We start from the raw sequence: 13,884 nt of genomic DNA on the forward strand, positions 1-13,884 counted from the left end.
ATCCATCCATCTCTCTTTTATTTACCATCTCTGTCCATAAGCAGCCCGTGTGCGCTCCAACGTATCTCCCTCCCTCCTCTTAGACTCTTACACACTATCCTCGGTCGATTATTACTATTATTATTATTGCTATCATTATTATTGTTTTTCTTCTTTTGGCGTTTCATCTTTTCTTTTCGATTGTTGGTAGCCTCAACCACATTTTATCACCCCCCCTGATATTCTGACACTTTACTCTGTTTCTGCTTTCTCAGGCACGGTCTTGGTCTTCTATTATTATCTACCAGGAACCTCGGTTACGTACATACAGTAATCGCCCCGGACGTGCTACTAGGTCGTTTCCCCTTCCATCTCAGTGCCGAAACTGCTCCCACTGTCGCGCTTCTCTCGTGCTACTGCAGACAGAGTTCACCAATGTTCAGCCTCCATCTTCACTACGTCTGTTAAACGACCTTTCTCGTGAACGCTTCCTGGTCATGTCGTTTCGCAGGCACCTATTGCGATCCCAACGTGGACTGTCCCTGTATTCTCGTTCCTGCTAGGTCGCCGCTCCTAGTCATCGCGACTTTCCACCAATTCAGTGGAACAATAGCTTTTCTCGTCTGATATAGGTCGCTCACCACACGTCTACGATTGGAGGGTGCTTCTGCCATGGCGTCTAGCTCAAGCGAGGCTGCAAGAACCCCGGGTCAGCTGCAGACAAGCATCTGTTCGACGTGGGTCGAACCGGGGCTCCAGGGAACCGCATATGGAGATGCAGATACCCGGTATACGACATCCGAGCTTCGACGCGCCCACACTGTAACACACGGCACGAACACAAAGAACAAACTTACCGCGAACACCAAAACAATCCGTGAGCAGATAGCGACCTCCTTTCTGCGCGTCAAAGATAGTCATGAACTCCTGCGGAAGCGCTCCTTCAAGCGGGCCAATCCCTCTAAGGCCGCCGGCGACTCCCTACCAGCATCCAGAGAGCCCAATCATTTCACAGTGGGTAATGTTGGCCAGAATGGGACCATTTTTCTCAGGTAATGTCTGTCCGCGGCTGGCCGAATCCGGCCATGTTGATCTCATGGGCAAGGAGCTAACCCCTGCAACTCATTACCTTGCAGGCCGATTCACAACTCATCGATTAAAGAACCCTTCCAGGCGCCTTCCGCACCTTCTCTGAGCAAAACTCACCAGGAGCATCTACAGCCACACGCACATACTGGGCGCGATGGGGCCGAGCCCTCTAGGTGGTCGAACTCCCAGCTCTCGGAACTCCGCCCAGATCTCATTCCGGAAGAAGACCCCGAGGATGACGAGTCGGTCGACACAGAATCAGCGCACTCTCAACACCATCACCCTCTCCACCCTCGGCCTCACAAGGCGCATTCATTCTCTACTGTCTCCGAGCAATGGTCCGAGCTACGTGCAGGTCGCCCGGGAGAGCTTCAGATATTCATCGATCAAGCAGCCGACAGACCCAGAACTGCTGATGAACCGCTACGCCGCCCATCGGAGAGCGCCCTTACTCCATACCATCTGGGTTGGTCGCCACCAAACCTCGACCATGAAGCACCGCTGCACAGCTCAGTATATGTGAGGACATCTCTATCGACTGACATGCGCGCCTCAAATATCCCCCGAGACTACTGGATCGGCACTTCCGCGCCCAGTGCTTATATCGGTGACCCAATGCGGCCCTCCTTCGTTGGTTCTTTCTTTTCTGGAACTGGTGCCATTGAGATGCCCCAGGGAGCGGCAATCAACGAGTACTCGGCCTTCTACGAGCCCAACGAGCCTATAGAACCTTCAATTTTTGAGGTGTTGGCTTCGGAGATGGACAGAGAATCAGTTGTGCGCTACATTGCCGGCACAAAAGAAATCAGCGCTGCTACCCCAGCACGAATCGTGGCACAGATATCTTCGGCCTCTTTCATGGACTACGAGCTTGTCTCGGACTTCTTTCTCACATTTCGTTCGTACCTTGCCCCTAGCACACTCCTGGCACTGCTACTAGCTCGGCTCCGATGGGCAATTAATCGACCACAGGACGACGGCAGAATCATCCGAATTCGTACCTTTGCCGCTCTTCGACACTGGATTTTGAATTACTTCGCGGATGATTTTGTTCCGGATTACAGCTTACGAGCATCCTTTTGCGAGATGATAAACAGCATGTACACTGATGTGAAGGCCCGGCAAGGGGGAGGAATGAGTGACCTAAAAATTCTCATTGACCTCAAAAGATGCTGGTATGGCAAGTGCTCAGTCTACTGGGACACCGCCGAACAGCATGTCGCATTCCACAGCCCAGAAATTGCTATCAGGCCGGGCGGAGGCGAGGGTGATATTACTTTGGAAACCAGTGGTAATACCATGCTGGCTATTGGTGGTCCGGAATTCAACATGGAGGCTGGTCTTGAACGTAGTGTCTCTCACACTGCTAGTCACCACCAGCGCAACAATTCTGCTACCACGACGGGGAGTCTCCCAATAACTACAATGAGTGACCGCAGCATTCATGCGACCTCGTGTTCTCTGCCGCCCAAATCTCCGAAACGACTCTCTTTGGCTGTGACCTCGAACAAAGCACCCCATCTTGTACCACTTGCACCCTTGAAACTGACATCCTCTCGGGATGCACTGCCTTCTTCACCTCTAAGTACCCGTCGCCATCCATATTCGGGCCATAAACACAAACGTAGCGGCAGCTTTTCCGACTCTGTCAGAGATGATCGCGCACCTTTCTCATTCCTATCCCCGGGACAGAACCCTACCTGTTCTTCATATGGAGTGCTCAATTTAGGTAGTTTGATCCGCGGCGAACTCTACCCTCCGGCAGAGTCGTACACGATAATGATGGCACCGCCATCCCCTCCTCTACCATCGTCTGCTAGAGACAAGTCCCCCAATCGACGAAGCACTTTCAACACAACAGCCAAACCTAGCTCTTCTGGGTCCGGTGTAAAAACCATCATCGGATCCATTCGCCGCGCTCTACACAGTCGTCATGGAGGACCTGGCGGTTCTCGCACCACGCAGGGACAAACGAACCCTTCTTACCTGGGGAGGACCTCGGCACTTCCCAATAATGTTGCGTTTGGCTCCGATCTATACCGTGATAAAAAAGCAACTGCGGCGACGAAACAGCGTATTAGAATTGATACGCTGTGTGACGAGGCTTTACGACAATACCGTGCAGCTGTCACTGACCAAGCGGAGACGAAGCCAGTCGTCTTGCGTTCTGGGTCTCCACGACGTCCGACTGGAACGGCTGATGAGCTAGAACCTCACGTCGCCACACCCGGTTTGACCAGAATGAACAGTCAGCTAACCACAGGTAGTGAGTCGATTGTCATTGTGGATGGCACTGGCCTTGCGGTGCCGATGATGTCCGGGGCCCTCGGTTCGAGTGCGGGCCTCGAAGAAGCTCCTCGATTCTTGGATACAGAGATCTCCTCACAGAATTTGAGGGCTGCATCCTTGCTCGCACACTCTCAACGGTCGACTCTAGCCACTGGCGAGTACTCACTTCCAATTTACCTTGACGAAAGCGAGTCTGTCCCTTCCACCAGGGCATCCAAATTTCTTCGTCCTTCAGGTTCAAATACGTCGCGTAGATCATACTCAGTCGAACGCGGATCAGCATCTTGGAAACAAACTTCGCCATCGCTGCGCCTGCGTAAATATGCGTCTTTTCAAAGCGGGATCTCCAGGCTGCGCCTCACGTTGGGTAGTGAGCCAGCCGTCCCCGTCCCGGAACAACACTCGCGGCAAGAAGTGGATAGACCTGCAGGGCCCCTGCTTCGCAGGCGTCCTGGCGGAGACCTTCGTCAAATGCGGAATGAGAGCTGTCCTCAATCTCGGGTCAACTCGGAATTGATGCTGTCTGATATGAGTTATCGCACTTCTGGTGCGGACAGTTTCGATACTCAGCTTGAGAACCTCGGCTCCAGACCCCAGACAAGTCTTATTCCACCGAATCCGCGATACTCTCTGATGACGACACATTCGTCTCAAAACATGCGGCGCTCATTCGAGGCTGCCATAGCTCAATTCGCGCAAATCCCGGATGATGGAGATGGAGGTGTAGAATCAGCCTTGCTGAAGCTGGAGGGCAAGTGGCAAGGTCAACCGGATTCTGACCATGAAGCTGTCCCCGTTGGAACAGAGGCTTGCACTCATGGTTATGTTCTGGGTAGTGTTTGCGAAGAGGATCGCTGTTATCAAGGCCAAGCTGCGCAGCATTATCCGAATTCGGCCAACGCAGCCGGACGACGCGAGACGTTCCTTGGAGACAGCTTGACTTACTCACAGATACAGGGACACCTCGTTCATCGTCGGGGCAATTCCCGCTCGGTGTCAGAAACAGAGAACTCTTACAGCTCAATCCCGCTGTTCGAGCGGGGCTTGAGTGATGATTCAATGAAGAAGTCAGCCAGTCGACCATCGTCGAAAGTCGCTGCTGGCTCAACCCGAATGCAAGCCAGCGACATCTCTATTCCAGAAACAATGGACGTGGACTCATCCCATTCGTCTCTTAATATTGTAAAGAAGACTGAGAGCTTGAATCGTATCCCGCGAGGTTCTACGCTTCCAACCGTTCTTCACGAGTCGCGCAAGCAACTCGGGCACCTATCAGGATTATCCTCCGAGATTTCCATGGACCTAGTCGAGACACGAGAAGCGATGGAGCAACGACTATCTCTCGATACACACAGGCTGAGCGATGTGTCCTTGGAAATTCCTACTCATCCTCTTGCTCATCCGCCGTCTCCTCCGATGACCATCCCGAACACTCGCTCGATCTCCTGCGCTACGCCTCTCAATCCGGTATTGTTTCCAACAGAACCCCTGACGCCTGACCCCTCTCCCAGAAACGTCGCGGAGCAAGCAGGTGGTCGAGCCCTTGATGTGCAGCATGTATCCGGCGATGTCCTTTCCCGCTCCGAAAAGGACCGCCAACTCCCTCCGCCATTGAACAACACTGAACCCGATCATGTGCCATTTGTTCTCTCTTGCGAGTCTCACGTTCTTGCTCAACAGCTGACCTTGGTGGAAATGGCCGCATTGAGCGAGGTAGATTGGCGGGACCTGATAGATATGCGATGGAGCAGCGGTTCACCCTCAGCACTCAGCTGGATCCAATTCTTGAAACAAGGAGAAAGTCGAGGCATTGATCTGGTAGTAGGTCGCTTCAACCTGATGGTCAAATGGGTGCTCTCCGAAATTGTTCTTACCCTCGATATACATGAGCGGGCCCGGACGATTGCCAAATTCATTCACACAGCGGTTCACGCCCGGCGGATGTGCAACTACGCAACAATGCTTCAAATCGCCATTGCGCTATCCTCCACCGACTGCTCCCGACTGCAGAGCACGTGGGCTCTGGTTCCACCCGCCGATAAGCACCTATTGAAGGACATGGAATCCCTGATTCAACCAATTCGCAACTTCCACGACCTCCGTGTGGAGATGGAAACGGTCAATGCTCAGGATGGCTGCATTCCGTTTGTCGGTAAGTTGTCCTTTAGGGCACTGCAATCTCTTTCAAGAAGAACGTGGCTGATCACTCAAAATGCAGGTCTCTACGTCCATGATCTCACTTACAATGCGCAAAAACCGGCGCAGGTGACCACATACGATGGAGAGCCCTTGGTCAACTTCGAACGCTACCGTACCACGGCCAAAATTGTCAAGAGTCTTCTTCGCCTAATTGACTCCAGTACCAAGTATAAATTTGACCCGATCCCGGGTATCATTGAACGCTGCCTGTGGATCGCATCGCTCTCTGAAGAGCAAGTCCAGCTGCGCAGCAAGCAGCTGGAATAAACATTATTTACGGCTTGACATATGATGAACCATGTCGCTACACGATCAAACTTAACGAGATCACAATTATAATAATTTGGGAGGATGGATTGATTTATTGCATGGAGCGGTCGTGATCATGTTGCGCCAACTACCTAATACCCCCGAAGATACCCTGGATCGCGTTGTTGGGCCATGGACAAAATGGGTGTTGAAAATCTACTTGTCATGTATGTATGTTTGCTTCTATGTACCATAATTCTGCATCGGGTGCGATGGGATTCGACAATTGTTTTGCATATCTGATTCGGATTATGGGTTTATCTTATGTGATTATAGTTTTGGGGTGAGAGGAGAAAGGCATAGCATAGTTTTGATTATGATGCGATGATGTCTGCACAATTATCAACCTTGTCAAGTCAATTGTCAGGAGAAGGGGGAGGTTCAACCTCTTGTTTCTAGTCTGTTCTTTTTCTCGCCTAGATGAACCATCAAATGAAGCAATCTAAATTAAAACCCAATGCACTGAGTGGCGGAGTGAGCTTGCATGGGGAGTTTCATAGTGGCAGTGGATAATAATAACAATAGCTGAGCCAGGCTGCTTCTTTTCTTTTTCGGCCAGCCAGGAACTTCCCAGGGTTCCACTGCGCCCGCCCGCCCGTCCGCCTGAACACTCGTCATCTCTCTCTCCCACTCGCTCCCTCATCGTTCTCCTTGCTCTTCCCCTTCCCCTTCTCAATTCTTTTCCTTCTCCAATACTCGTCTCGTTAATCTCGATTTCTATTGAGGCAATTTCTCTAATCTCACTTACTTCCTCTCTCTACAGGATATACCGCTCCTCTCGCAAAGCCCCCTCCATCCGGATCGAGACCATTCCAATCACAGACGGGAAGACGACCCACCGGGGAAAGGAGGCTGTCCTCCATACCAACCAGTCTTGAGGCTGTCTCCTCCATGGAGCGAGAGTTAGTATACCTCCTCTACTCGGATTCTCCTCCTTTCTTTTGCGACGCCGTTCCTCGCCGTCATCGCCCCTTCAAACGTCATGAACGACCCCGACTCCCCCCGCGGGGTGTCGGACGAGCTCGACCATAGCGATCCATCCTTGACAGACCTTCACGTCCGCACGCTTCCCGATGATCTGCCTAAGTCTTTGGATGACCGCCGTTCTATGCCAGTCCTACAGCATGAGACGGAGATGTACGATGCCTGGCAAGGTGCGTCGTTACTGGCTCCTCCTTTACCCCTCCTTCGCGCCCCTCTTCGGGCTGCGCAACTTTCCGCAGCTGTCACCCCGCCCTCCTGCGCATAGCAAATGGCTAACATCTATGCGACACTGCAGGTCAGTCGCAATTCCTCACCACCCCCGTAGCCGCCAAACCCTTAAGCTTCAGCCTCACGCTCGACGATCACACGCATGACGAGGAACATGCCCTTCAAGCTCAGTACGGACGCGGTCTTGCCGCGGCCGCCATCGACGACGACAACGAATCTACAATCACAGCTCGCCTCGAGGATAGCGATGCCCGGTTGATGGAGATGCTTGCTGCGCAAGCGGCACACCGGGAAGTGGAGTCGCTCGGTGCGGACGAAGATGCCATCGCCTCCGATGAAAAGCTGACTGAAGCGGAGAAGCGGGACATCCTACAGCGGAGCTTGAATATGGCGGCGAGTAATGGCGACGTGGAACGTGTTCGCAAGCTGGTGCAAGGGCAAGCAAAAGACTACGTGGATGTCAACATGCCAGATGAAGAGGGCACAGTACCCCTAATCTACGCTAGCTGCTTTGTATGTTCCGTGGCCCTTTCCCTTCCTCTGCTGGCTTACGGCGCGGTGCAAACAAGACTGACTATCCAATGTAGGGGCATCAGGATGTCGTGTCGGCCCTGCTTGATGCGGGGGCTCTTGTCGACCAGCAGGACCGCAATCAGTGGAGTGCCTTAATGTGGGCGATGACCAACCGACATAAAACAATAGCGAAAATTCTCCTTGACCACGGCGCATCTCCGGACATCAAATCCTCATCAGGTGGGACGGCTTTTGACTTTGCCCAGCCGGGAAGTGAGATCTCAGAGTACCTGCACGAAAATGGATATCATTTTGGACCGAGCGCCATCGAAGACGACTTCTATGACTCCGGATTCGGCCATGGTCGCTTCGAGGAGGAAATTGCAGAGAATGAAATGAAGCGGCGTATGATGATGGAAGAGAGTGCCATTAACCTCGAGGTAGACCTGTCGAGCCTAGGGCTGGACGAGAAATTCGACGTAAGTTGGATGGCAAAATCTCCGCTGATGATAGTATGGCTAATTTTGTCTCTTGGTTGCATCGATAGTCGCAAGATGACGAAGATCTGGAAGAGGAGCAACAAGAGTTCGTTTGGGACCGGTGCTTGAACGACCAGATGTTCGTCTTTCAAGACAATGAACTCGAAAAGATACTGAATATTATCATCACAAACATGACGCCTCAGCGATCACCCTCACAGAAACCGGTTCCCGCCAACCTTTTGTTCCTCAGCGCTCGTTACGCTCATTATCACGCCAGCCCCGAACTGCTGGCCACGCTTCTGGTCTCCGCGACCGATAAAATCAACGACGTCGTGGAGCGTCATCAATGGGACATGACAATTCTGGCCTTCTGGATGTCGAACGCGACCCTTTTGCTCCATTATTTGAAGAAGGACGCCGGCTTGTTAGAAGCCACGGTAGAATTCCAGCTTCACCTGGCCGAGTTGATCAATGAGATCTTCATTCTGATCATCCGCGATGCTGAGCGTCGCATGAATAAGGTTCTCGACTCGGCCATGCTCGATCACGAGACAATTCCGGGCCTGGAGGATGTACATTTCCAGAATGAATGGAAGCTATTTCGGCCCAAGTCCAAGGCCAAAGCCCCCGAGCCGGTGGAGAAGCGCTTCCGACCACCATCTCCGCGACGGCGTGCGCAGGTCTCGCCGCGCAATATCACGTCCCTTCTATCATCAACCCTGTTTGTCCTCGATTTGTACGATGTTCACTCGGTGATCACCACTCAGATCATCTCTCAGCTTTTGTACTGGGTGGGCGCTGAGCTTTTCAATCGAATCATGAGTACCAAACGCTACCTGGCCCGCACGAAAGCGATGCAGATTCGCATGAACGTCTCCACGCTGGAAGATTGGGCCCGGAACAACAATCGCCAACCGGAACATTACGAGAACGGCTCGACATCCAGCACAGGGGAGTGCACCATGGACGCTGCGCGCAAGCATCTCGCCCCGGTGATCCAGCTCCTGCAATGGCTGCAGTGCTTCTCCTCGCTGGGAGATGACTTCGAGTCGCTAGTGACGACGCTCCTTCAATTGCAGCAATTGACCCCCGCCCAACTTCTGCATGCGGTCAAGTCGTATCGGCCAGAGGTTGGAGAAAAGGGACTGACCAAGCAAGCGATGAAGTTTCTTATTGAGCTGCAACGCGACCCGGAACTGCTTTACCGGGAGCATGTCAAGCTTCAAGCGGCCCAGCAGCAACGAGGTGCGGCGCAGGCGGCAGCCCCCAGCGATGGAGGACGTCCTCAGACGCCCCCAGCGACGACGACGACGACGACGACGACGGGCGATGCGGCCACCTCTCCTAACGCCTCGACGCGCGCCTCGGTGGCATCTCCGGGATCTAGTTTCGCATCTCCACGGCCGGCCCTGATGGAGGAGCGAGCCGGCAGTCATGGGGTGTTTTTAGATCCGTCTTTGACCCTCCCCTTCTCCTTACCCACCAGTACGGATATGTTGATAAGCTACGGAGCTGGATGGGGAGGTACTAACCGCGAACGGGCGCGTAAATACATCCCCACAGTACCTCCGGAGGTGCTCAGTCGATTTGATCGCGACGGGTGATGATGACAGGAAAAAGCACATGGGGTGAGTGCGAAACCGTCCAGCTCTGTGTATCGGGATACCCTGGGATTGCCTTCTTCGAGTATATACCTTTATCTAAGCCTTTTCTTTATTCCGTCCCTCAGTGGCGTTTCTCATGCACTTGCCTGTACCGAGTAGGAGTAGCTGATCGTGAGTAAGTAGTATGACATGCCAAGCGGTCTCTTGGAAGCGGGTTGCGTAAGGCGTCAGATTGAGTAGTAAAGGGGAGATGGAGATGGCGATGGGCAGTGGAGTTACTGAAACGGGCCAGGCCGGTTTACAGAGAGATTTGGCCAATCTAGACGAGGCACGCCGAGATACTAAGAGAAACCGCATGTCTCGAATGAGCGGATATCGGATAGGATTTATACAGGGGAAACGCCGAAAAGAGCAGCGGAGCAGGGATTCCTGAGTTGTGGATGACGAGTCGCACCGGGCGGTTCGTCGTCAGCAAATCTGGCCGCTATACGCAATGAAGCCACGACTAGTCCTTTTGCAGCGGTGGGAACTCCACTGTCAACCGTTTACTTTATATAATCCGTTGTAGGTGAAGAATCAGTAATCTACTAGCTTCACCCAGTTCCCGCCTCTACCTCCTCCCTTCTCCTCCTCTTCTTCTTCCTTCTTCCCCTTCTCTCCTTCTTATACCCCGAAGTTCTATTCTTGCTTCCCATCCCGCGTTTCTCAGGCATCAACGAATTCACGGCCAGCATCTTGAGGCATCGATATCTGGGGACTGTCTCTTCCCGATCTGGTTAGTCTACGCGGGGACCAGCCCTGTTTGGGTAAGTGTGTCTTTCCCGTTTGGGGGTTATCCTGTTTGGGCGATGATTGAGTCTGCCGTGCATCCATGATTATTATTATTGTCTTCGTCGTCTTCTTCGTCTCAGTTCTTCTTCCTCTTCCTCCTCGTCTTCATTGTTGGTTATTGACCCTGGCTGTCTTCTTGCTTTGCTTCCGCATCTCGCTGTTTTCTCTCCCTTCACTATTCTTGCGCCCTTGCAATTGAATGCTTCATCTCTCTTCTGGTCCTCGACCTGTTCCATATATCTCCTTTCACCTGCTCCAGTCTCTTCTATCTCTCCACACTCCCAGCCAGGCAGACGATGCTGTCGTGCTTCGCCCTCACTGCTCCCCACCTCCCTCTTCCCTCCTGAGCTTGTCAGATGCTGCGAGCTGGGTGTTGTTGCAAGCTTTCATTTGACAGCTGTGTCGACCTGCGTGCTTATCGGTGCTGCCTATCGATCCCCACTCGGAGCTCGGTTCAAGCTTGTCGCGCCCTTTGCTCGCTGCTCAATTCTTTCCCTGTTCTTACTACTTCAGCGGTGCTGTTCCTGGAAGGATGCTGCTCACACTTAAGCCTTCGTCGCAGACCGGGGTCAAAGGGCCCCATGACTACGCCATCGTTCGCCAGTCCTTTCCTACCCCACGGTCTTCCCCGCCTCCAGTGTCAGATCTGTCAGCGACCACAGCGCCTTCGAGATCGTCTGCAGACAAGTCCATGGATAATTCTCGTAGCGGACTGCCGCCCCCGGCCTCCCTAACTCTACCGCCGCCAAACCTCGGCTTCGCAAGTGGCACTGGCCCCGCCAATGCAATGAATCAAACCCTCCCGCCGCCTCCAAGTCAATGGCAGAGCTCCGATGATTCTATGCGCCACTGGCTCCAAGCTAAGGCGGAGGAAGATCGAAGGAAGCAGGAAGAAGAGAAAACACGCCAAGAGTCTCTGCGACTGGAGCAGCGGAGGCTCGAACAGAGCATGCTGCGCGATGCGTTGCAGGCCGGAATTCCGCCGCACCTCATTCCGCTGATCTTCGCGGGTATCAGTCCCGGCGGGCTGCCCCCCTCCATTCTTGAGATGGTTCAACAACACATGGCCCAACCGGCTCCCGCGCGGGCATCGGCTCCTACGATGCCGGCCATGTCACATGCACCGACTCAGGCCCAACAACGGCCATCGCACGTTCGACGTGATTCCCGCACGCTTCCCCTGAACCCTTATACCGCCCCCTCAGTTCCAGCGCAGGCCGTGCCCCCTCCGGGCATTCTGCTGTCTCAACCGTTGCACCCCGTGGGTGCGCCCCCGACTGCACAACCGCCGCCGGTCACAAACGGTGCCGTTGATACTCGACTGCCCCCGTCCGTTACGAGGATGCCTCCGAGCGAGCCGCAGCTCCAACATCATCATCATCCTGGTCCTCATATTAACCTCAGTCATGTGCACTACGCTCCAGGGTCTTCCATACCTTTCCCACAGTCGGCAGTGAGCAAGTCAGACTCTATCTCGCGTCCTTCTCCACCATCTCTGTATTTCCACCATTGGGTGCCACCAGGACAGCCGCAGGCCAACCAACTGGGAGGGCGGAGTCGCCAGGAGTCGCCCGGGGCGACGCAGGGACCACGCCGGGTCGAGTCTCAAAGTTCTCCCGGACTGAAGAGAAAAGCTAGCGGCCCCCATATTCCTGCTCCGATGCCCCCATCGAGGGGGCCGGAGCCCGTTCCTGGCGGTAGCAATGTTTATGCCTCCCAGCCAGGGTCTCCGACGGGTAGAGGACCTCGCCCGATGATGTCGACTGAAGCATCGTCGACTTATGACCTTCATGCGGCGGATTCGAGACCTGACCGCCCAGGTCGTGGTCCCAGCCCCGACCCGACCATCGAAAACCTGAAATCGGACCCGCACCGTGAGGATCATGCTCCTGCTTCAGATGACTCGTCCGGGGCGGAACCTCCTTCAATTAGACTTCCAGACGTACGGCAAGACGCAGTCGCCGAGAGCACATTACCAGATCCAGGATCAACGAGGAATCCTGGCTCACCTGTCGTCACGAGGCCAAGTGACCCCAAACAACCCACCTAATCCCGTCCCAGGAAGACTAGAGGCACCCGTCGTCATCATGAGTGACTTGATATCTTCCCACTACATCCTGTAATATTGCTGTGGTCTATCTAATTTTCATGCTGATATCTCTTGGGAAGCGACTTGTATATTCTCTGCATTCGAAGCCTATTGTGTCCATCGGATTAGATGAGTTTTATGATACCCAAGACTAGAAACGACCTTTCTTTTTTTGTCTCTCTTTCTTTGTGTGCTGTCCCATTTCTCGTGGCTTGAGCCAAACTGTACGCTACTTGTAGCACCCTCCCGGTCGTACCTTCCCAATTCCGTCTTTCTGCCAATTCTTTCCCCGTAAGGTCGAAATATCATGTGACCCATGCCGTCATATGCCCATGTGGCATTTGAGGGACCATGCCTGAGCGCAGAGAGTAAGTTTAGTCGGTATCTACGTGTTGCTACCCTGCCGTAGTACCGGAGTTTCAATGGACGGCAGACGAGACGGGAAATCTTGACCTTGGCGCAGAGGTTGGAAGTATGTTTCGGATAATCATATGGATGAATGCATGAGCGAGGATCGGTAGATCCCGCTGGTATTGGATGCTTGAGTTATTCACCCCACCACGGGTAAGTAGATTTGGAGCCAGGATCAATCGTGCGAAACGGCAAACCGTGCAAACTATACATTAGGGAGTCAAAGGTGACTTAAAGCAAACCGCGAGGAAGTGCCGCCGGGGTTGATTTTCTGCCTCGAATCCGAAGGGTTGAGACGACAGATTGAAGACAACAGTGGGTTGGAGGTATCTAGGACGAGAGGTATATTTGGATGGGATATTATGACAGCGTTGATTGAATTATGTGTGTATGTATGTATATAGATAGGTCAGGTAAGGTGGGGTGATTAGTATCCATGGAGGGTGGAGGAGGACATAAGGAAAATGATAAGCGAGGCGTAGATGGTACAGAGTAATAGTAGTAGTAGTAGTAGTAGTAGTAGTAGTAGTGACATGGTAACGAGAGGGGTGGATGTATAGCAGAGACATTTATAGGAAAAGAGATGGTAGAGAGTGAGTTATGTGGAGGCCGATGCGAGTGGGATCGGATACATTGGTGATAATGAGAGTGTGAGTGGGTGCAAACAGCTCCTGTGAGAAGTGGTGTGTCTCTGAAAAGGGATAGCATGTCCACTGAGTGCTGGGACGAGGTTGACCTTCTGGGGGAGACAAGGAAAATGAAACGAGCTGAGGGCGGAATTGCTTTGTGGGAAGATTGTAGAGTCACAACAGAGGTGACGCCGTCATGTGCGCTCTGGAAGCGGACGAAGTAGCGGGCAAAGGAGGGATCGAAGGGG

At 53.2% G+C, this 13,884-nt stretch overlaps 3 protein-coding genes across 3 annotated transcripts; all 3 read left to right on the forward strand.

Moving 5' to 3' along the window:
- Positions 1 to 367: 367 nt before the first annotated feature.
- Positions 368 to 5,975, forward strand: BO86DRAFT_187497 (mitotic regulator LTE1). Its single transcript, XM_025666641.1, has 3 exons — positions 368 to 1,031; positions 1,116 to 5,509; positions 5,576 to 5,975. Exons 1-3 carry the CDS (start codon positions 652 to 654, stop codon positions 5,821 to 5,823), a joined length of 5,022 nt encoding a protein of 1,673 aa, XP_025531168.1. The 5' UTR covers positions 368 to 651; the 3' UTR covers positions 5,824 to 5,975.
- A 471-nt stretch (positions 5,976 to 6,446) lies between these two features.
- BO86DRAFT_386243 (DIL and Ankyrin domain protein) lies at positions 6,447 to 10,157 on the forward strand. The gene is made up of 4 exons (XM_025671289.1): positions 6,447 to 7,019; positions 7,145 to 7,590; positions 7,665 to 8,069; positions 8,138 to 10,157. The coding sequence occupies exons 1-4, from the start codon at positions 6,848 to 6,850 to the stop codon at positions 9,674 to 9,676; spliced, it is 2,562 nt and encodes an 853-aa protein (XP_025531169.1). The 5' UTR covers positions 6,447 to 6,847; the 3' UTR covers positions 9,677 to 10,157.
- A 638-nt stretch (positions 10,158 to 10,795) lies between these two features.
- On the forward strand, positions 10,796 to 12,631 carry BO86DRAFT_187544 (uncharacterized protein). Its single transcript, XM_025666642.1, has one exon. The coding sequence runs from the start codon at positions 11,040 to 11,042 to the stop codon at positions 12,555 to 12,557; it is 1,518 nt and encodes a 505-aa protein (XP_025531170.1). The 5' UTR covers positions 10,796 to 11,039; the 3' UTR covers positions 12,558 to 12,631.
- Positions 12,632 to 13,884: the final 1,253 nt, after the last annotated feature.

Source organism: Aspergillus japonicus, assembly GCF_003184785.1.
Source record: "Aspergillus japonicus CBS 114.51 unplaced genomic scaffold BO86scaffold_6, whole genome shotgun sequence".
NCBI lineage: Eukaryota > Fungi > Ascomycota > Eurotiomycetes > Eurotiales > Aspergillaceae > Aspergillus > Aspergillus japonicus.